At 35.2% G+C, this 22470-nt stretch overlaps 1 protein-coding gene across 1 annotated transcript; it reads left to right on the plus strand.

Moving 5' to 3' along the window:
* Positions 1-745: 745 nt before the first annotated feature.
* LOC106763070 (LEAF RUST 10 DISEASE-RESISTANCE LOCUS RECEPTOR-LIKE PROTEIN KINASE-like 2.2) lies at positions 746-21465 on the plus strand. The gene is made up of 4 exons (XM_014647238.2): positions 746-1582; positions 3248-3280; positions 3430-3456; positions 20075-21465. The coding sequence occupies exons 1-4, from the start codon at positions 778-780 to the stop codon at positions 21286-21288; spliced, it is 2079 nt and encodes a 692-aa protein (XP_014502724.1). The 5' UTR covers positions 746-777; the 3' UTR covers positions 21289-21465.
* Positions 21466-22470: the final 1005 nt, after the last annotated feature.

Here is a 22470-nt window from a genome sequence, read left to right on the forward strand (position 1 = left end):
TTTATAATGCATATATTTTTTTAATTACAACTTTTTCAAATCTAAATTAATATTTATGGGAGGAAATAGGTTCAAGAGCTTTATTAAACTTTACAACTTATTCACTATTTTCAGTTGTACTCACTTAACATTAAATTTAAATCAAATAATAAGAGCTTACAATTTATTTTTCAATAATTTCTATATAATTATTTTGAAATGTTCAATTGTTTATTTGCTACAAATAATATAGTTTTTTCACACAGATCACTTATTTTGTTTTTCATATTCAACATCTAAGATCATCCTACACAAGTACTAAATGCTAATTTATGTTATATTCAAGTTAAAGTTTTTATTAAAATTCCTTTTATTTGTACTAAATGAAAAAAATCAGTGGTAAATGAATTATACTTTAAAATATTTAATTAAATTTAAAATATATTACAAAAACTAAAAATAAAAACATTAATAAAAATCATTTTATAAGAAAATTATTATTCAATTTTATATTGTAAGATAGCTACATAAAAATTTAATTATAATTTTATAAATTTATAGTTGTAAAATAAATATATTTTATTCTTTAAAAAGCCCGTGTATTGCAAAGTATAATACTGGTTAAAGACATTTTAGTGTCTCCATCCGTTGGTCCGTAGGATCGGATGGATAATATACGGTACCACTATAACTGGTAGTAAAATATAACACCTCAAAACAATTGAAAATATCTTCTTCTATCTTCCCAGTAGTTGAAACCAATAGTCTCAAGAGAGCGTAGCAAAGAGTTTATATCAAATGCACACAGCAACGATGAAAAGACGAGTAAGAATACCTATCGTCGTCATCCTTCTACTTATACAAACTTGCGCCGCGGCGCTCAGCTCCAACTGCCCTGCTTCCTCCTGCGGCAATATTCCCAACATAAGTTACCCCTTTCGACTCAGCGGTGACCCATCTCACTGCGGCGACACGAGGTACCAATTGCAGTGTGAGAACAACGCTACTCTTCTAACCCTGTTTTCTGGTAAATACAGAGTCCAAGAAATCGATTACAAGAGATACAAAATCCGAGTGAGTGATGCGGAGGGCGGTACCTGCTCCTCCATGCCTCGCTATTTCTTGCAGTCCGGCAATTTTAGTAACGATTTAATTGGTCCTGGAAGGAATCCGCTGAAATTGGACCCATTTTTTCAACCGTCGATAGCGTATTTCAATTGCAGCTATTCAATCGCTGATGATCCTAGATATGTTGCTGTTGAAGCCAGTGGTTGCGACCTGAGAGGACACGTGTATGCTTTTGTTAGGGATTCGCAAAACGGTTTTGGTTTGAAGGACATCAAGGTTGGGTGCCAGCTGATGGTGGCTACTTTTGCTGGTGTGGGACAGCACAAGTCCAACGAAGCAGTTTCGTACGGTGAAATCTACAAAATGCTTTCGCATGGATTTGAGCTCTCTTGGTTGTTTGTTATCTGTGCAAATCAATGCGGAAAGGGAATAGATTGCAGTGTTGATGAATCCACACATGAAGTTCGTTGTGGCCAGCAAGACTGCCGTTATATCTATGAAGAACCTAACTCAGTCACATACGAATGCAGCATCGGTAATTACACCATTTCACTTGATTTCTGTGTCTATATTTGGTTAAATTATTATTTCAGTTTGTTTTATTGATAAAAATTTGTTTTTATTAATTTTCATAATCATTTGTAGCTATTAATAAAATGATTTTTCTCTATAATTATTTTGAAATGGGTTTTAGATTTATCTTATTACGTTTTTTTTATCACCAGTCTGTTTTATTAATTTTATTGTTTATATTAAACTATTTGCGATGAATTTAATTATCCTTAAAGTTAATAAAAAAATTATTTCATAATTACTTTTTCTATATTAATTTTCAATAATTTTAATGAACATTTTAATAATTATTTTTATTTTAATAGTTGCTATAATGTCTAATTTTTAATTATTTTTTATTATTTAAAAAAAAAAAAGATACACATGTGAATAGAATGTGATTATGTTCCCATTGATATAATATTGACATCTATTTAAGTAATTCATTTAGTGGATGTGCCACTAGTCTTCCTATCAAGTTGGACATAGACAACTTGTTAATTGAATACTGGTTCACCTCATTTATGAAGACCTACCATAAGTCAATCTGTCCAATTTATAATAATAATAAAATTCAAAATATTTATTTTATAGCATTCATTTAAATAAACAAATTTATTAATAGAGAAAAGTATATTAATAAATGTAGTCTACCTTTCATTTAAATATAGGTTTTTTTATTAATAATAGAAAACTTAAGTTTATAAAATAACTAGTAATAATGAAAACATATATTCTAATTTTTTTTAGATGCTTAAAATCTTAACAAAATTACATTATAAAAAGTTTTAATAGAATTTTTTAAAGGGTAGTGGTCCAACTGTGCTCCTTATGGTCGGCTAAGTTGGCAAAGTAGCACTAAATGAGATGAAATTTCCACCCCCAATTATTTGATGATAGTCTGTCTTACATTGTTATCCATGCTTCTTTCTTTCACATTTTACGATGATATAATTAAATGAAAATTATAATATTCTCTCATATACTTGAATAATTAAATTGAATTTTTTATTCTGAAAATGATTAAAATAGAATACCAAATTTAGTTTTTGTATTTTCTTTGTTTGGTAAAGTAGACATATTTGCATTTTAATATGTTTAATATTTTTATTTTTATTTTTAGCACTATGTTAGGTATTTTTGTTTTATATACATGCACAACATTTGGAGAGGGCTGGTACCGTTTCACTTTCACATCATTGAAGAAGAGACCTCCCTCTTAAAAGTATTGGGAATTAATCCTTTATTTTGTTGAGAGTAGCTTCCTCACCATTGAATTAATCCTTTATTATTTTTAGGAATAAATAAAATACATAAATGGAAGCAAACTATATATTGAGAAATTAAATTTTTAAAAATGATTCAACTAAATTAAATATAGATTATATGATTTTTTAAACAAAAAAAAAATAGATTACAAATTGAATGAACTGACCACGTTATGGTGAACTCTAAATTGTATTTATCAACACCCATGCCTATCCATGTTCGAGGGGTGTTATTACAAAGTTATAAGATATGAAGGTCTTAAATAAATAAATATATTCTGATTGAAGTAAAATTATTCTGCAACGTGCTTATGTAAGATCTTACAAAATTCTCATAAATCTTCTTTCAGTTCCCTGAATTTCATTCTCATGTTTTTCAGGTAGTAATGCAGAAAACATAATTTCCGCAATAAGTAAGTTTCTATCCTTGTTTATTCTATTGTTCGGTTATTTTCCTTTATACATTTATATATAATCTAGTTCTTTACCTCCTTGTTCCTTAGATTCTACTGGTTTGGATTTTATCCTTTCAGTTTGTTGACATCACAAAACTTTCTTGCAGTTTTATTTTGCATTGGTCTTTATAGAGGTAACTTTCTTTTCTTCCTAGCATGTACCTTCGTTTCTATAATGATCACATTTATTATATTATTATTGCTTACAAGAAAACATTTATTATATTATTTAATACATTTTATCAGGACTAATCTAAATAAGATATTTAAAATGTTGAAAATTAATCAAAGAAAATTAGCCTTTGTTTATTGTTTCATATAACCGTATTAACTGTCATCTTGACAGTTTATATACTGGTGCATTTATGTAATGTGAAGAGGTGGAATGAGAAAATCAGTACCTGTTTTCTCTGCATATTTCTTTCCCTCTGTGTACGATATGTGAGTGTGAGCCAATGTGAGTGCCTTGAGTGCAGTGAGGTCATGAGTGTTAAGCGTTCCAGCTCCAACATTGTGGTATCCAGATCACGGTTATAGAAGGACTTGTGTGGAAGGGAGCATTACTGAAAGTGTGTGTATGGCTGCTATGGGTGTCATGATAGAGGATTAAAAGTTCATGTGAGAAAGAATAAAGGCAGAAAGTAGAGACTTCAGTTAGGAGTTAGGATTTAGTTAGAAGAATAGGAGAGTATAAATAAAGAGTTGGTTGAAAAGGGCGGGAATTATTCAATTTGTATTTTGTTTGTTGAGTTTACTGGAACTTAGTCCAGTGGAGGGAGATCTAGCTTACTTGGGTGTTTTCGATACATTTGTATTCTTGAATTTATTGAATAAGAGAAGTCTATTCATTGGTTTGGGTATGTTCTATGTGAATCATACATGTTATTATTTCTTGATTAAAGAAGTCTAACAATATTGGTTCGACCTGCCGGGTCGTAATCAAAGGAGAGACGAGATAGAGAACAAGAGGAGTGCCTTGGAAGGTGTTAAGACTCCGGTAACTTCGGAAAGTGTACCGAATCGTATCAAGTAATAATAAGAAGGTAAGTCCGAATATCATTTCCCAAAGGACTCTTAGGCCTAAATGTTCGTATGATGTTTTGACATCATAAGACTTGAGTAATAATGATTTGAGTTTTTAATGCAAAACGGAAAATAAACATGCATGTGAGAATTGATCAATTGACAGTTGAACAATATGGATGAATGGTGTTGTTGGGGTTTACAGTTTCATCCTAATCCACTCTCTAATATCTACTTTTCTTACTGAATTCGACTTCTTTAACAATGTTCATGCCACTTTCTAAAATCCCCTACTATCAATATCTTGATGTATAAAGTCTATTCCTAATTACTAGTTTACTATGTCTAGTCTCCCTAGCAATTATTCATGCATTACATTCGCACAGAAGCTTTAGGCAATTAATCCTCTTATTCTTATGTCTAGGTAATATTGCTATCAAGAGAATTCCCTCATGTCTAGACCTAACTATATGTGTCCATATAGAAAGAATCAAAGATTATGCTATTGAATAATGTCTTAAACAAAGCATGCAAATATAATGGAGGAAAAACTCAAACTATTGATAAATAAAACATATCAATAAAGTAAGAATTTCAATACAAGAGAGTTTCAAATAGGATTACATCGTTCCCTAATAACAAAGGAATTTAGTTCACCATAATCATGGTGAAACTAGATGAATTGAATGGAATATATGAAAAAGATAACCCTAGAATTGATAGATCGGAGCTGTCGCATCCAAAATCCGCCTCCAAGGTGTATAAAATGTATTTCTACGTCCTTTATGCCAAAAGATACCCCTTTTGGTTCATCTGGGTCTATATATAGCACAAAAAAATAACAAAATTTTGGCTCAGGCCCAATGTACACTGCTCAACAGTAGGTACGACACTTGGTATCACCCCTCAGCGCTGCCGCTTGGGTGTCCTCCAGAGATTTCACTGAAGAGTGCACCGCCTGGCGGTATGTGCGATTCTTATCTCGCCCCTTGGCGGTGCCCCTTAAGCGCGTAACAGAGAATGCATTGAAGGTCACACCGCCCGATAGTGGTTTCACCGCCCGACAGTGGCTGCGATTCTTCTATTCTTCAATTTTCCACCTTTTGCATCCAGTACTTCTCTTCCTTCACTTCCTTCATCAAACTCCTGATAAATCCTGCCAAAACAAGGGAAAACCAAGCATAAGACCACGAAAACGCACTTTGACTCTCTTATTCTTTAACTTAAACAAATTGCACGATTTCAAGCTAATTCTAAGTCATAAAGGGTGTGTTTTAATATCAATTTTAAGTATGAAAATAACGGTTTTTAAACCGTTATCACAACCTCAAACTTAGAACTTTACTTGTCCTCAAGCAAACAAAATGCAACTTAATCTTCCACAAATCATCACAATGGTTCAATATTTTTCAAATTAATCTCAAGACAATTCATCACTCAAATCAGCTCATCAATAGAATATACTCAAGATGCACATATGCTTCATATCAATCCATCATAGTGTTTTCAAAATCATATAAGACTCAACAGATGCTATTCTCAAGAATGACCAATTAGCTAAGCATAAATATAATCACAGATTCATGGAATTATTCCTCACCAGAAAAGGTGTTTCACTAAATCACTCAAGTGTTTCCAAAGGTCACTCCTTCCCTCTACTATCCACATGTCACATAGAACAAAATTTCCATTTATTTGCCACAATCAAACATCATCACATACACATGTCATCACAAGGACTTTTCAAGGCTTATAATGTGGTTGGGCTAACAAGAAAAATTGGTTTTTCTAGATCACAAAATCCTTGAGTCAAGAGAGTCTTTTAAACAATCATAGTTCAAGCACAAACTCTTTTTTTCTTACCAATCAAACTCATTCCCAACTTTCCCTTTTCTTCACATTGAGCTTTTCTTTTCATGCTTATTTTTTCTATCTTTCTTTTTTCTTTCATGCATTTTCATTCAACGCATTAGTTCAATGCCTAGCTTTTCCTTTTCAACTTTCCCAACAACCCCAAACTTGAACCTTTAACAATACCACAAAATAATTCTCATCCTAACTCAAGGCAAAGATTTTAAAGCAAGGGTTTTCACATCCTGTTTAAGGCTTAGGTTCAAAAAGGGTAGAACATAAGATGTTCTTTTTCATGTGGGACGAAAATTTCATTTGGCTAGGAAAGGCTTATTCAAGAACGACCTTGATCATATGACACATACATGCAACTTAATCAATCACAGAAACTCAGGCAATATCATTCATGCTTTGAAGTAGATAACAAATATATCAATAAAACTCTGGAGCTCAAAACCTCACTCATAGGATCAATAACTATTCCAACCATCTTAGAAAAATACCCTGCTTAGCATCATAATCACAATCACAAAGTCATCATGCATCTGTTCACATAGCTAGTGAACACTCCATCTGTATATCAGCATATGGCAACCTCAATCATCATTCAGTAATAAGCATCATCAAGCAACTCATTGCATGCCATCAAACAGTCAAACCATCATAGCAGAAAAGTTTCAGAGCAAGTACATTAACCTACACTACTTAACAGAAGCAAACCTATGCTAAGAATTCAAATTACAAAATATAAGAAAATCCTGTTCTACCACCAATAGCATCCATCAGTAGATGCTATGTAAACTCCTCATCCCATGCTGTCATCGGAGTCCTCCTCTCCAGCCTCAGCATCCTCAAAATCATCATCATCATCATCGTCCTCATCCATGACTAGAGCTTTAGCTGCTCTAGATCTACTACCCTGTGCCTGCTTTGGCCAAGTTATTGAACTCATCCATCGTCCACCTATGAGCAGGAGGTGAATCATATAACCCAACAATCATCTATGCAGTAGCCATCTGCCCCCTTGTTAGCGGATTGACAAGTGTACCAAATCGTATCAAGTAATAAAAAGGGTAAATCCCATTATCGTTCTTCCCATGAGACTCGAAAGGCCTTATCGTTCACGTGAATCAAAATCGTAAGACTTGCGGAGAAAAATTCATTAATTGTGGTGGATGCAATGACAGAAAATAAATATGCAATGTGTGATTCAATTGACGAGATTTAGGCAATGGATGAATGAAGTTTTTGGGGGTTTACAATTTCATCTAATCCTCTCTCTTTTATTTACTCCTCTTGTTTAAACGGCGTTATTATCTAATTGCATGCAAACTTTCTTGGCCTCCCCTTAACCCGATCCCTCGGCGAAAAGGGCCTATTACTAATTACCGGCTTGCTATCCCTAGCCTCCCCTAGCAACTAGCAACGCATTACAAACAAAAGCAAATACAATTGGTCGTCCTACTCCCCTATCCCTAGGTGGTATTGCTTAACGAAGGAAAATCTCACCAGTTTGTGTCATTACTGTACGTCCCCGTATCAATAAAGTCAAAAATCAATTACCGAATGAGTTAAACGATAAAGGCATTAAGCACAGTATGAGAATCCAACAATTGATAATAAACACATATGAAAAACATATAATTCAAACAAGAGTTTCAATAAAAGAGAGTATCAAAAGATTACATTGTTCCCCCAACAACAAAAAGGGTTTAGTTCGCCATAGTCATGGTGAACCAAGATGAAAATAATGGAAGATATGAAAAGCAAACCCTAGAAAAGACAAAAAGGAGCCTAAGCATCCAAGAGATCCTCTCCAAAGAGTGCAAAGTAGGTCTGGCCACCCTCCTCTGTCAAAAGAATGAATTGAAATTCGTAACAAAGCTATTTATAGGTGAGAAGCGCAACAGAAAAATAGGCCCAAGCCCAGCTGACCACCGCCCAGCGTCACACTTTGCCGCCCGACGGTGGACCTTGAATCGCACCACCGCCTACCGGTAGGGGTCTACCGTCTGGCGGTTTCCCTCGTGCCGCAAAACCGCCCGGCGGCAGGGGTTCGCTGCCCGGCGCCCAATACTGGTGTCTTCTCCTCCCGTTTGACCGCCCAACGCCAGGGGTCTACCGCCGGGCGGTGCCTAGACTCTTCTTTTCTTTGATTTTCTCGCTTTTCTTGAGTCTATGACCTTCATCTTTATTCCCAATCTTCACTTCTGTCAATTTTACTGCAAAACAAGCATAAAATCGCTAAAAGCAGCTTTTGACTCTCGACTGACTCATTTATTGAGTTTTGTTTGATTTCAAGCTCATTCTAAGCAATAAAGGGCGTAATTTAGTCCAAATTAGCATATGAAAATAACGGTTTTTCAACCGTTATCATCGCTGCGAAGTGCCTCCAGTCTAGACTCCATCAGATACATATACATGTCTCTCATCTGAAATGGCTCAGCATCATGAGCTGGTACATCTCCTTGGGTGTGTGATGGTGGAGCTCTCCTCCTAGCACACCTTTGTGGTACTGCCTGAGCCGCCTCTGCTCCTCCACACAACTGTCTATAATAGGCCTCATCAATGGTCTTCCTGGGGTGCTCAAAAGGTGGAGTAGGTGTATCCACCCCAGCTGCATGACATAACTGTGTGATCAAGGATGGATACGCCAATGGTGCTTTGTTACTCGTGGTCACTGCACAACTTTTAATCTCATCGACTATTACCTTGCCAATGTTGATGTTCATACCTCTCAGCACATAGTAGATAAACATAACTCTATTGACATTAATGTCAGAAATATGCGAGCATGGGGTCACATTGGCATGCGTAAATGCCATCTAGTACTGTGCCAAGGGTGTCAAATTAAACCGCTTTATGTGAATTGTAGCTCCACTTGGGTTTCTATAAAAAATTCCCTCCATGCACACAAAGTGTTCTCTTTATGTCATCAAAGTTAGTGCCTTTTTTGATATTCAACTCATATTGGCACTGCTCTCCTTCCCATTTTACATTCAGGAACCTGTTTATAGTCTCAGGATCATACATGATAACTTTGCCACGCACATAGCTCATGTACTCCATGAAGTGAGAGTTCTCTAGTGGTATGGCATTTGTGTAGAATTCCTTTACCACTGCTATATTGGTAGGAGTAGGGTAAATAGCCAATTTCTCCCAGTTTCTTCCCTCAAGCTCCTGTCCAAACTGAGGTGCCCAGTCTGGGATCCAACTTGCTTTCCTCTCCATCAATAATCGCTTCTCCTGGAAAATTTTATAATGCTGCTCATGCCTCTTATGAAGAAATCTGTCAGAATAAAACCTAAATGGTTCTTTCCTCTTGTTCCTTACAATCTTAACTCTCTTCCCTGATGAAGAAGCCATTCCTGCATCAAACACCATTCACAATGCCAAAGCCTAACATGTTAAGTGTTAGCAAACATCAAAAACATCCAATAACATCACTGATTAGCGCTGAGGGCTGAATCAGAACCCTCACGCCACCTGCACCATACAAAGCCAAATAAAAACATTCTGCCAGGCCATCACCTAGCGGCGACAATTTTTCAATAACTTCCCTACATGCTTCTATTCTCCACCCAAATGCAATTTTCATAGTTCTAAACATCTATCATACAATTTAATTGGTGCAAATAGTTCCAATTTCATCAAATCATGCATAGAAATCAAAAGCCCTAAAATCTCATGCTTCTACAAACTTTTCTATCAAGTTCATACCTTCAAAACCCTAAAAGCAAAATGTATGACTTACTTGGGTGGAGACTCCTCAAATGTGTGCAAGATACTTGAATTTTGATGATGAATTAAGCCCTAATAATGCAATGCTCTCAAGAAAACCCAATCTTGGATGTTCAAAAGTGATAGAAATTGGGTTTTCAAGAGAAGGAATGGTAGGAGAAGTGTTGCGAAAGCTTTGGAAGAGTATTTGAAAGTGAAATAGAGGTTAAGGGTCTGGTACAGAGCATTTGGACGAGCCCTAAGGAGTAGAAAAACCAAATAATGGGCCAAAGAAACAAAGCCCATTCTTAAAACACGTATACCCCTCAGCGACGCCACCGCCCGGCAGTGAGTTTACCGCCTGATGGTGAGCACGAGTTGCTCTTCCCTTTTTCTCTTTGTTTCAAAACATTTTTTATCCTTGTAACCCTTAATTTCAACTTCCAAAATTAAATTTTATGCAATTCTCAATCACTTAACTCACATATGCAACAATTAATCCCTACATGCAATTAAAAAGAATTAAAACATGCAACAAATCAATCAACTAGGTTGCCTCCCAGGTAGTGCTTGTTTAACGTCACGAGCTTGACCCAAACCTTTCTAGCCTTATCAAAAAGTGCAAATCTTACCATCACCCATCAGTAGTTGTACCTTCTTGTATCCTTCAGTTAATACATCATCAACTTAGCATCCCTCAGTGAATGCTACCCAATAAAAATTGTTTAACAATATCCAAAAATTACAAAACCAAAATTAACAAAAGAAAATAATGTTCATAATTCACTGGGGTGCCTCCCAGCAAGCGCTCTTTTAATGTCACTAGCTTGACCTAGTAAAGCTCACGTTTCAGCTTTCATGTTGGTGTCTTCTTTGCCTTTATCACACCAACTCATCAATTGCTTCCGGTCCACCTTCTTGACTCTCCTAGAATATGGAGCTTCAATCTCTATCACTCTATTCTCTTTATAGCCTTTCACCACCCATAGCTTCTTCTTGTATCTTAACGGAGTTCCAAGCTTGAATGGTGCATCTTTTAGGTCAAAGTGGATTGTCCCTCCTTTGTCAACCTTCTCCTTTTCCTTTACTTACATCAAAACACAATTTTTACCTTTGTTGACCACTTTAGCAGATTTAGGTCTAGCCACTAATTTATCCTTCTTTGAAGCTTTGTGCTTAGTCTTCTTTTTTACTCGCATATGCTTCTCTTTGAAGACATTATAGATCACATTTTCTTCTTGGTCTTCAAGCATAATCATCTCATCATAGACATTTATGACCACTTTGGCCATCTTCATGAATGGCCTTCCAAGAATAACCGAGATCTTATCATCCTTCTTCATCTCTATCACCACAAAATCAACCAAGAATTCAAGACTTTCAATTCGAATCACCACATCCTCCACTACACCATAGGGTTTCTTTGATGATCCATCCGCCATGATCAATGAAATTTTTGTTGGCTTCAATATCAAACCACCAATTTTCTTCAACATGGATAGGGGCATCAAATTAATACTTGATCCTAAATCAAGTAAAGCTTTCCCTATCTTCGCACTCCCAATGGCGCAAGGGATTGTAAAACTTCCTGGATCTTTCATTTTTGGAGGGTGTTTTCTCTTCAAAGGGCCACTACAAATTTCCCGTTCCTCAATAGCTTTATCTTCAACATCCATCTTTTCACCCAGATATTGCTTTATACGCCTAGCATAAACAGGAAATTGTTGAAGTGCTTCAGTCAATGAAATATTAATCTTCATTTGATTGAAGATTTCTCTAAAGCACTCACACTTACTCTCTTTTCTTCTTGGGTAAGGAAGATCACTCTCATCTTTTTCAATTTTCTCTTCTTTTTCTATTTTTTTCTCTTCCCTCTTCTCTTTTTCTTCTCTAATCTCTCCCTCTCATATTTCGTCTTTTTCCTCTCTTCTTTCTAGCTCAACAATTTCTTTTTCCACTCTTTCCTCAACCATGCTCACAATAACCTTACAATATTCTCTAGGGTTAACTTCAATATTAGCCCCAATTTGTATTTTCTCTTTGACCTCCACTCTTTTGGATAATTGGCCAATTTGCGTCTCCAAATTCCTGAAGTTAGCATCACTGCTCTTTCAATTGGACTCATACACCTTCAAAATTTTTTCGAACTTCTCATCAAAATTGTTCACTTTTTCAGTCAAAAGTGAAACCTGTTGCCATAGTGGTGGTTGTTGTGGTCTGTTAAATTGGCCTCCAGTTTGTCCAGTTTGATTATTTTGACTTTGCCCAATGCTTGGGTGATTCTTCCAACCTTGGTTGTAATTACCTTGATTGAAATTACCCTGGCGGTATTGAAACTGGTTGGCCATGTAATTTGCTTCTTCTTCTTGGCCCTCCTCGGGAAAAGCACATTGACCATTGATGTGGTCACCACCACAACGATCACAAAGTTGTTGTTGTACCTACGAAACATTCTTTAACTCGTTAGGCAGTTGAGCAATAGTCCTAGCCAAGTTCTCCAATTTCGTTAGCTGCCATGCTTTCTATCAACTCATAGTCTTCTTCAACAGTCTTTCTCTTGATTTTACCTCCCGCTGAGGCATCTAACATAAGCTTAGACTGTGTGCCAAGACCTCCAAGGAATGTGAGAACTACAATTGTGTCATCAAAACCATGCACAGGCGTCTTCCTCAGTAAACTTTTATATATGTCCCACGCCTGACCTAGGGTTTCCTCCATGCCCTGCCTAAAAGAAGATATCTCCATCTTTCCTTTGTTGATTTTAGACTGTGGAAAATACATGTTCAGAAATTTTGCCACCACAGCCTCCCAGGTTGTAAAGCTTCCTTCTGGAAAAGAGTTCAGCCACAATTTAGTATTGCCTCCCAATGAGAAAGGAAACAAGCTAAGTTTGATCGTTTCATCTGGAACTCCGTTGATCTTCACCGTCTTGCAGATTTCGTTGAATGTGGTGAGATGATCATATGGACTTTCATGTGACAATCCATTAAACTGGTTGCTTTACACCAAGTGTATCAACGCCAGATTCATCACCATGTTCAGTGCATTGTCCCTCAACATTGCAATGCTCTTAAAGTGTTGAGGGCCAACCACATTGGATGCATTTGCTAGGGTGCGTCTAGGAGCTTCCTCCACAGCCATCTTTTCTGTGCTCTGGTTAGATGCTTCTGTTGAGGGTTGCAAAAGTCTCTTCGGAGAGGGGAATAATTCTCTAGATGATCTTCGAACTTTCCCTCTCCTTCGAGTTGCACTCAATCCTTCAAGAAGAGGTTTTGTACTTTTCTTGCTTCTAGTACAAATTATATCCTGCATACACAAGAAACAAAACCCTAAAAAGCACTTTTATAAAAAATAAACAAGAAAAACAAAATGAAAACAAAAAGCAAGTCAAATTCAATCAAGAATCACACTACTAGAATAGTTAAACCAATGAGTCCCCAACAACGACGCCAAAAACTTGTTAAGACTTCAGCAAGTGTACCGAATCGTATCAAGTAATAATAAGTGATAAGACCAAGTATCGTTTTCCCAAGAGACTCACGACACTAAACAATTGTGCTTTTGCTTAACCAATCAAGACTATAAGAACAATATTTTGGGGTTTTTAAATGAAAAGTGCGGAAAAATAAACATGAATGCAATTTGATCAATTGAGGCTAAACACAAAAGTCAATGAATGATGTTGATAATATGATGAATATGTTGTTAGGGTTTAGATTTCATCTAATCACTCTCATGCATAAACGAATTCATCTTCTTCATTAATGTTATTGCCACTTTCTAATTTACCCTAATCCTAATGTCTTGGTAAAAAGAGCCTGCTCCTAATTACTAGTTTGCAATGTCTTGTCTCCCTAGCAATTGTTCATGCATTACATTCACACAGAAGCTTAAAGGCAATCGGTCCTCCTATCCCTATGTCTAGGTAATATTGCTTCCGAGTGAATTCCCCAGATCATGAATTGTAGATATCTCATGATACCAATCTTAGGGAGAGAAGAGGAGAATTGTCACCTTCCCCAAATCCACCAACCCTAAGAGTGCGATATCTCCTCATGATACTTACAAATCATAGGATTTATGCCATACATAAAAGAAGAATATCTCTGACAATTAATGAATCAAGAATCAATTCAAATACAAGAGAGTTTAGAGGTTACATCATTCCCCAGCAACAAATTAGATTAGTTCTCCATCGTCATGAAGAAACTAGGAGTACAATGGAATGGAAGAGATAGAAACCTTAGAAAGAGAAAAGGAGAGTTGTCAAATCCCCAAATCTGGCCCCCAAAGGGGAGAAGAACGTGTTTCTGTGTTTAAGCCATCAAAAGATACATTCTCTAGGGTGTATGAGTCTTTAAATAGGACATAAAAATAACAGAAAACGGGTCCAGCCCAAAATAGATCATAAAAATCGCATAATCTGACCCAAAACTCGCTCTAGTTGACTTTTTCAGCATTCTGGTTGACTAGTTGACTTTACTGGTTGTCTGATTGACTTTTCTGCATTCTGGTTGACTTTTTTGGTTTTTGGTTGACTTTTCTGCACTGCAACTCCTTGATACTTCAACCCTTTTTTCAAATCATTCAAAAAACCTACAAAATTAAGGGAATTTAGTAATAAAATCATCAAGTATATCCTCAACTCTCTTATTCACAAAACTAAAGCAAAATCATGAGTCTAAGCAAGTTTCTAAGTCAAAAGGGTGCATTTGATATCAAAATTAAGTATAAAAATAATGGGTTTTGAACCGTTATCAGAAGGAAAGTTCGATGCCATGGAAACGACGATGGAGGAATTCCGAGCCGAGACGTGGGTCGCGTCCTTGGGAGAAGAGGAGGGAACCAGGGGAGGAGTTCTGAAGGTAGTTAGTGTTCTGTTACACCAACTTTCATCTTCTCCCTTTTTGTCACATTCTGTAATTCGAAAAACTTCTCTTATATTTTCAAATACATCTCCTAAAACCTCACAACATAAGATTTCCTTCTTAGAGACATTACACATACATCACATACACAACCAATTCATCAATATCATCAAATTATGGTTACTATTGTGACTCTACTCAGCCTCTCACCAACATACATATGTGCGTGCACAAACACATTAAACCAAAGAAGAGTATGACATCTTATCCTAGCTCTACTTAGCCTATCACACTTCTCCACTTTTAAAATTTCAAGTCCACTTATTTTTTTTCAAAACTTTCTCCCCCTCTCACCTAGCCAGACCAATTGGGAGTTTTCCAAAAACTCAAGCTTGCCTAACACACAGTCTCACTTACTCAACAAGCTACCCTAGAGGTACACTCGTCCAATGAGCCATGAGTCACCAATAACCAATTCCTTATGAGCTTCTTTGGATATCACAGATTTATTTTTGCTCGATAAGGAACCAACCCACCCAATGACCAAGCCTTGGATAAAAAACCTAACTAGTTCGCTCAATGAAACCAAAGGCTTGACGACCTAACCACCCTAAACTCTCTTGATTTTTGTAAATGTATATTTGCTGAACAACTAAATCCTTGTGAACTAATTTATCTAGGCTCACCCAATGAGTGGAACGACTTGAGGTAAATGGAAATTTAATTTTTCACTTTTGCCTAATGTTAATTCCCTGGTAAGTGTACCAGATCGTTATCAAGTAATATAATTGGTAAACTCAATATCTTTCTCCCAAAGGACTCTTAGGCCTTAACTTTCGTATAAACAAATCGTATAAGACTTGAGAAAAGAATTAAATTTTAGGTTTTGTATGCAAGACAAAAGGAAACATGCAAGATGCAGTGAATCAATTGGCTAAAAGAAACTATGAATGAATGGTGTTGTTGGGGTTTACAATTTCATCTTATCCACCCGCTTATATCTACTTTTCTTATCTAATTCGCTTCTTTATCATATTGTCATGCAAACTTTCTTGGTCTACCCTTAACCCAATCCCTTGGTGAAAAGAGCCTATTACTAATTGCCGGCTTGCTATCCCTAGCCTCCCCTAGTAATTAATAATGCATGATAAACGGAAGCAAAATACAATTGATCGTCCTACCCTTATCCCTAGGCGGTATTAGCATAATCAAGGAATTCCCCCCAGTTCATGACATTACTGTACGTTCCCGTATCAATAAAGACAAACCACATTTACCGAATGAGTTAAACGATAAAAGTATTAAGCAAAGGTAAGAAACCTAACAATTGCTAAAGTTAAGCATATGCAAGCATATAAAAAAGAGATAAGAATTTCAATATAAGAGAGTTTCAAAATGTTAAATTGTTCCCCAAACACCTAGGGTTTAGTTCACCATAATCATGGTGAATCTAGATGAAAAGTAATGAAAGAATGGAAGAAATAACCCTAAACTTGGTAGATTGGAGCCTAAGCATCCAAGGAACCTCTTCCAAGGTGTGTGGAACAGCTCTGGACGTTTCTCTCTGCCAAAAGATTACTTTTTAATTCGCAGTGGGGTTATATATAAGCCAAAAAGATAACAGAAAGATTACAGAATCTGAGCTAATAAAAACAGACAACCGCCCAGGCGCTTACATAAACCGCTCAACGGTCAATTGTGACGCTCAACGGTCCCTTTGACTCTTCTTTTCATCCTTTTTCTTCATATTTCACGAGTCTAAGTCCACCTTGATTCACTTCCATCTTCAATTTACCTTAAAACCCAGCAAAACAATGTAAAAACAAGCATAATATCTCTAAAACCAACTTTTAACTCTCACATGACTCAACTAAGTGTTTTACTTGATTTCAAGCTCATTCTAAGCCATAAAGGGTGCGTTTGATATCAAATTCAAGCATGAAAATAACGGTTTTTAGACCATTATCACATAATGACTAACTAGGAGTTTGTATAAATTCAAAACCCTAACAAATACACCAATTTTCTTAGTTGCCTTCAACATGCATTTTTTTATATCTTTTACATACAATCCATAAAAAGGCACAAATCAACTAAAAAATAGATCACCATAAGCCATTGTCCAAACTAATACAGTTAACCTTAATTTGTTCCTTAATCACATAATATCATTCAATTCACAACCACCAGTATCACATCTCAATTCAAACAACATCACCACCCATCATAAATGTATTTCACTTCATCTTTTGAACCAATCACAATTAATCAAAACAATTGAGTAGCAAGGTTCACTTACTTGTATTTAGGCTACTATCTCAAAAGACTATATAAACTCTATCACAAAAGAAAAGTCCGATCAATAATTTGGACACATCTTAACAACCTAACTAAATAGAGATTCATCTGAAGTCCCTTTTTGACACATGCATTAGTGTAACAATCCTCGGGCAAACAAATTCTCAAAATGACTCGAGAAAAGGGTAAAGGATCTTCAAACAAACTGATAGATTGGTTAGAAATTTAGAAAGTGTAAAGTAGGAAAAAAAGACTTTTTTCTAGAGAGATGTAATTTTTTATAAAATGAATGGTCATTAACTAATTTTCTATTTATAGCTCAAGCTTTTTAATAATAAAATAGTCTAGTGTCATTTATAAAAACTAGTTGTATTCCTAGGTATTTTTTAGATACTTACATCATGCTACGGTAATGAAGATTAATTATTGAAGACCTGAAAGAGTTAAGTTACATTAATATGTAGTAGTAATTAACATAACCTCCAAGACATCAGGTAAGAAAATGTATAATGGGAAATCAATAATATTAACTTGAAATATCTAAAGTCTCATAGCAGCTACATAATACATAAGCTTCCTTCTCAAATTGGGTATATGGTCAAAAGATTTGGTATGGAATCATTCTACCATGTCATCATAATCATCAACATGTCCCAGAACCTACTTATCATGACGGGAAAAATCCTAAACAAAGGAAAAATGTTTAGGTCAACATTGATATAAATTATAATAATAAAAACGAAAAAAACAATGTAATTCTTGTGCTCATGTTAAAGCCTCCCCAACCAATGGAACCTCTGTATTGTGTATGGACACTCAAGCAACAACATGTTGAACTTCATCAATCACAACATGTGGCTATTCAGACTGCAGAGGGACATTATGGATGGTTAACCCTTCCTCTATTTGTTGTCCAATTGCGACTACACATAGGGGGATATCTTCAACATATAACTCACACTAATTTGTTACACTAGTGTAAGTATGATCTACTAAAAGATTTACAACAACACGTGACCCTTTGGTACTCACTCAAACAACCTTAGAAAATAAGTTGTTCCTTGAGTTTCTGCTAAGAATGAGCAAGGGACTATAAATTCTCATCAATCTTTTTGCTTCAAGGATTGCCAAATTTGATTAAGTATGTTTTTTTTTTCAAACTACATCTCAATTTTATGCAAGACATCCTGAGTGCAAGATTTGACAGTTGTTAATGGTGGTGGGCTAAAGTAATCTCAGAGTCCTATGGCCCACCAGTATTGCACAAACGTCTTGGGTTCTTTGGTCTTACTTTGACCATCGTCAAAATGTCATCTTGACACGAGGAGTAAATGAGCCTTGTGTGCAAACTGAGAAGTCATTTGCCTGACCTGGTACAAGCAACCTTCCACATCTCATAGTAGGGAAAAGGATATACGAGGTCAGTAGACTCTAGCCTTGTTGTCTCTGCTTGAGCCTTCTTGAAACAATGTATACACACACCCTCGTGATAGTAGGTGGAGTGCATCATTTAGTTTTTGTCGTTTTTGGGCGGCCAATCTCTTTTTCTGCAACAAAAAATAAAAAATGAGACAACAAGAAGTGTACCTATACTTTTGTTTCATTATAACAATTGAAAAAAACTAACCTGCCAAGAATCATCAAACCAACTAACATGAAATTGCATCAAATCCTCCTGAAGGATCTAGTACTTGACACAAGGACTATTGATCTTTATGTTTTCTAAATGCATATTCCTGTGTTAAGAAATTCTTGAAGTCGCTCAATTAGGTGGCAATGGCAGATAAGATCATCTTTTTTACCACCTTCATGTTCGAAATATCAAAATTTTGTTGTAGAAACAAACTTTAATCAATTTCCTATAAATGTAGATTAATAATGAAATTAACTAATATGATGTTCACATACTTAATATCCTTCCACATGAGATTCTTCTTTTTCTCTTCAACCTTATCCCAAGTAGGAATGGCAATAGAAACATGTCATCAAGTAATAAGTGCCAAATAGCCACTAAACTTAGCAGCATTTGAGCGTGACAACTTACCTCAATGAGTATCTGTGTCAACTTCCCGTAGTTAACTGACGCAACTGGGTCACAAATCTACATGGTCTGCTCTTTCTGCTTCTCGATCTATAGTTTGTCATACTTGAAAAATAAGCATCTAAACTATGTTTCTTCCAATACATTTTTTAAAATTTAGAGTGTACAAATTACCTGTAATTTAATCTCTAAGATTTAAAATAAATTAATGACTTAGTTCTTAATTCACTTCTACAAACTAAAATATTAATTACTTAGTTATAATTTTTACTATTCCTATATTTTAAATTTTAATTTTAAACATTCAATAATTAAAATTAAACAATTGAAATTTAATTAAATATTCAAAATTTAAAACTTAAGCACCTAAATAACATAGACAAGGATGAACAAAAATAATCAAATGGAGATGTTCATATGTTCCTGTGATTGAGATCCCTAAAAACAATGACGATATCTTGTTCGAAAACAAAATTGACGTTTAAACTGCTTATCTCAATGAAGAATCCAACCATTTTATGACATCAAAGTTAGGTCCCCAAAGTCAAAGGAATAAGAAAGGATAAAATTTTCGTACAAGCTTACAAGAAAGAGATTAAAAATGAAATTATGAAGGGCTTTGATGGGGAGATTTAGTCTATCAATGAGTTGAGTTAGTCATATAATATATCACAACACTACCTTCAACCTAAAAATTTAAGTCAATGATTTTTGTGAATCTTTGTCTTTGGATATTGCTTATCTCATTCATAGAGTAGGACTTCCAACACTACACATGTATGTCTAATCATTTTCTCATAAGTGAGTCCTTGTCCCCATATTGGACAGTTTAATTGATATATAATTTTAACATTGTTGTGAATAGTTGTTATTAATTGTAAGCATTGAACATGATGATATAAATAAGAAATAGTTTCCAACACAACCATAATAAATTTTTGAACCATGCAGGATTGGTGCGAAATTTTGGCTTGAATAAAGCTACAGGATATGATGATGAAATAGCAGCTGAAATAGGAAAAGGTGTCGGAAGGTATATCTTACCGTACTTTATAATACGATTTCTATTTGGTGTGGTAGCTTTTGTTGTGTTGTTGATATATAAATGGGGAAGAAGACATAAATCAAAGTATGAAAATATTGAAGCTTTTCTACAAGAAAATACCCTCGCGCCAATAAGATACTCTTATAAAGAAATAAAGCACATGACGAGGGGTTTTAAGGAAAAGCTAGGTCAAGGAGGATTTGGCTTGGTATACAAAGGAAAGCTGCGTAGTGGGTCATTTGTTGCGATAAAGATGTTGAGTAAATCAAAGTCTAATGGGCAAGATTTCATTAGTGAAGTTGGAACTATTGGAAGAATACATCATACAAATGTGGTGCGACTTATTGGATTTTGTGTGGAATCATCAAATCATGCTCTTGTTTATGAATTCATGCCTAATGGTTCTCTTGATAAATATATTTTTTCCAAGAAAGATATTATCTCTTTAACTCATAGACAAATATATGAGATTTCTCTTGGAGTGGCTCGTGGTATTGCTTATTTGCATGAAGGTTGTGACATGCAAATTTTACATTTTGATATCAAGCCACATAACATCCTTTTGGACGAAAACTTTGTCCCAAAGGTTTCAGACTTTGGCTTGGCAAGACTTTATCCTACAGACAAAAGTATTATCACTATGACTGATGTCAGGGGAACACTTGGATACATGGCGCCCGAGCTATTTTATCATAATTTTGGAGGAGTATCATACAAGGCAGATGTTTATAGTTTTGGAATGCTTTTGATGGAAATGGCAAATAAAAAAAGAAATTTTAATCCACATGCAAATGATTCAAGTGAGTTTTTTTTTCCTCTTTGGATATACCATCAATTGAGTGGGGAAAATGAGATTGAAGGAGAAATTGTTACCAAGCAAGAATACAATGATGAGATAAAGAAAATGTTTTTAATTGCATTATGGTGTATACAACTGAAGCCAAGTGATCGTCCTCCCATGAACAAAGTAGTGGAGATGTTGGAAGGAGAACTTGAGAATATTGAAATGCCTCCAAAACCTTCTCTCTATCAGATAAATGATCACAAAACTAAATCCTACGAAACCTCTTCAATTGATTATAGTGGATCGACAAGTTATACTGACGAATATTCTACTTGATATTTGTAATGGCTAATAAATCGATTTATTCGATGCATGATGTTTCTTTTAAAAGACACTGCTTAGTTATATTTCCAATTTAAAGTTTATCTAACAACTGAAGATCTCAAGCTCTAAGTTGTATTACGAATTTAAATATAGCATACATTTTATTGCATTGATTCAAAAGTAATATTAAAAAAATAGAAACTTTATTATAATATTTTAATATTCTATAACGTTAACTACCTCTGTGTTGATTGTACTACAGGCCAAATACATTATTTATACTAACTTTTTACTATGAAAGAAAAATAAATTTAAATAAAGAAGTCCTTATCATACCAAATGAAAAACTCATTGTATTTGTTAATTAGATTTTAAGTTCTTGTTTTTCTGACAAGTTCTTTGAATATACTTATGAACAACGTTATATTTTGTTATACTTATTTTTTGAGAATTATAGCAGCTATAACAGCCATTTTTAACGGGCGTTAACCTTCATTTGCAATTAAAATTGTGGTAGTTTGCATCTAAGTGCCTTTACACAGAACTAGTTTGACCACTTTCACCTAACTCATGAAATTATATATTAAAAAAAATATTTTTTGTTATCATGGGCTTATAGCTGATCGATCAGAGACGGTAACAAATTGGATGAAAAAAGCTTAGCGGTGGATGTGCAAGAAAGCATCTTATGACCGTTTGGTCCCGACCACCGTTGAGCAGAGTTAAGACGCACTTAATGTCACAACGGTTACTGTTAAGCAATTAAGGTTTGCATTAATGATCATTAAGAGCTAAATTAATTGGCCAGATTCTTGTAAACTTTATAAATGGGGTCTAATGTCAAGGTAAACTCACTTTTACTCACTATTGAATTACAAAAGGCCTATAGAGAAAAATTCTAACTTGAGCGTTAGAATGTGTTCTGAATGTCACCCTCCTACACCGATCGGTCATTTTGAGCAAGGAGTAAGGAGGACGTTTAGTAGAAACAGGAACTCTTCAGGCGGTTACTGATGGAATCCTCTCCTAGCATAAAGCACGCAAGAAAAAGCTCAAAAACAGAGATGCAGCGGAATGGGAATTGGTGCAGTGAAATGGATGATTCATAGAAGGTGTTTGATGAAAGTTTGGATGAAGGTGTGGTGTGTGTATGATGCCTCCAAGCTCAGACGACCTTCCTACTAAGGAAGGAAG

The sequence above is a fragment of the Vigna radiata genome, chromosome 6 (genome assembly GCF_000741045.1).
Source record: "Vigna radiata var. radiata cultivar VC1973A chromosome 6, Vradiata_ver6, whole genome shotgun sequence".
Taxonomy (NCBI): domain Eukaryota; kingdom Viridiplantae; phylum Streptophyta; class Magnoliopsida; order Fabales; family Fabaceae; genus Vigna; species Vigna radiata.

Excerpts from the sequence above, each read along its gene's own strand:
- LOC106763070 (XM_014647238.2), top strand. The coding sequence starts at position 778 with ATGCACACAGCAACGATGAAAAGACGAGTAAGAATACCTATCGTCGTC. Across the intron at positions 1,583-3,247 it reads CACATACGAATGCAGCATCG|GTAGTAATGCAGAAAACATA; the intron begins GTAATTACACCA and ends CATGTTTTTCAG. Across the intron at positions 3,281-3,429 it reads AAACATAATTTCCGCAATAA|TTTTATTTTGCATTGGTCTT; the intron begins GTAAGTTTCTAT and ends ACTTTCTTGCAG.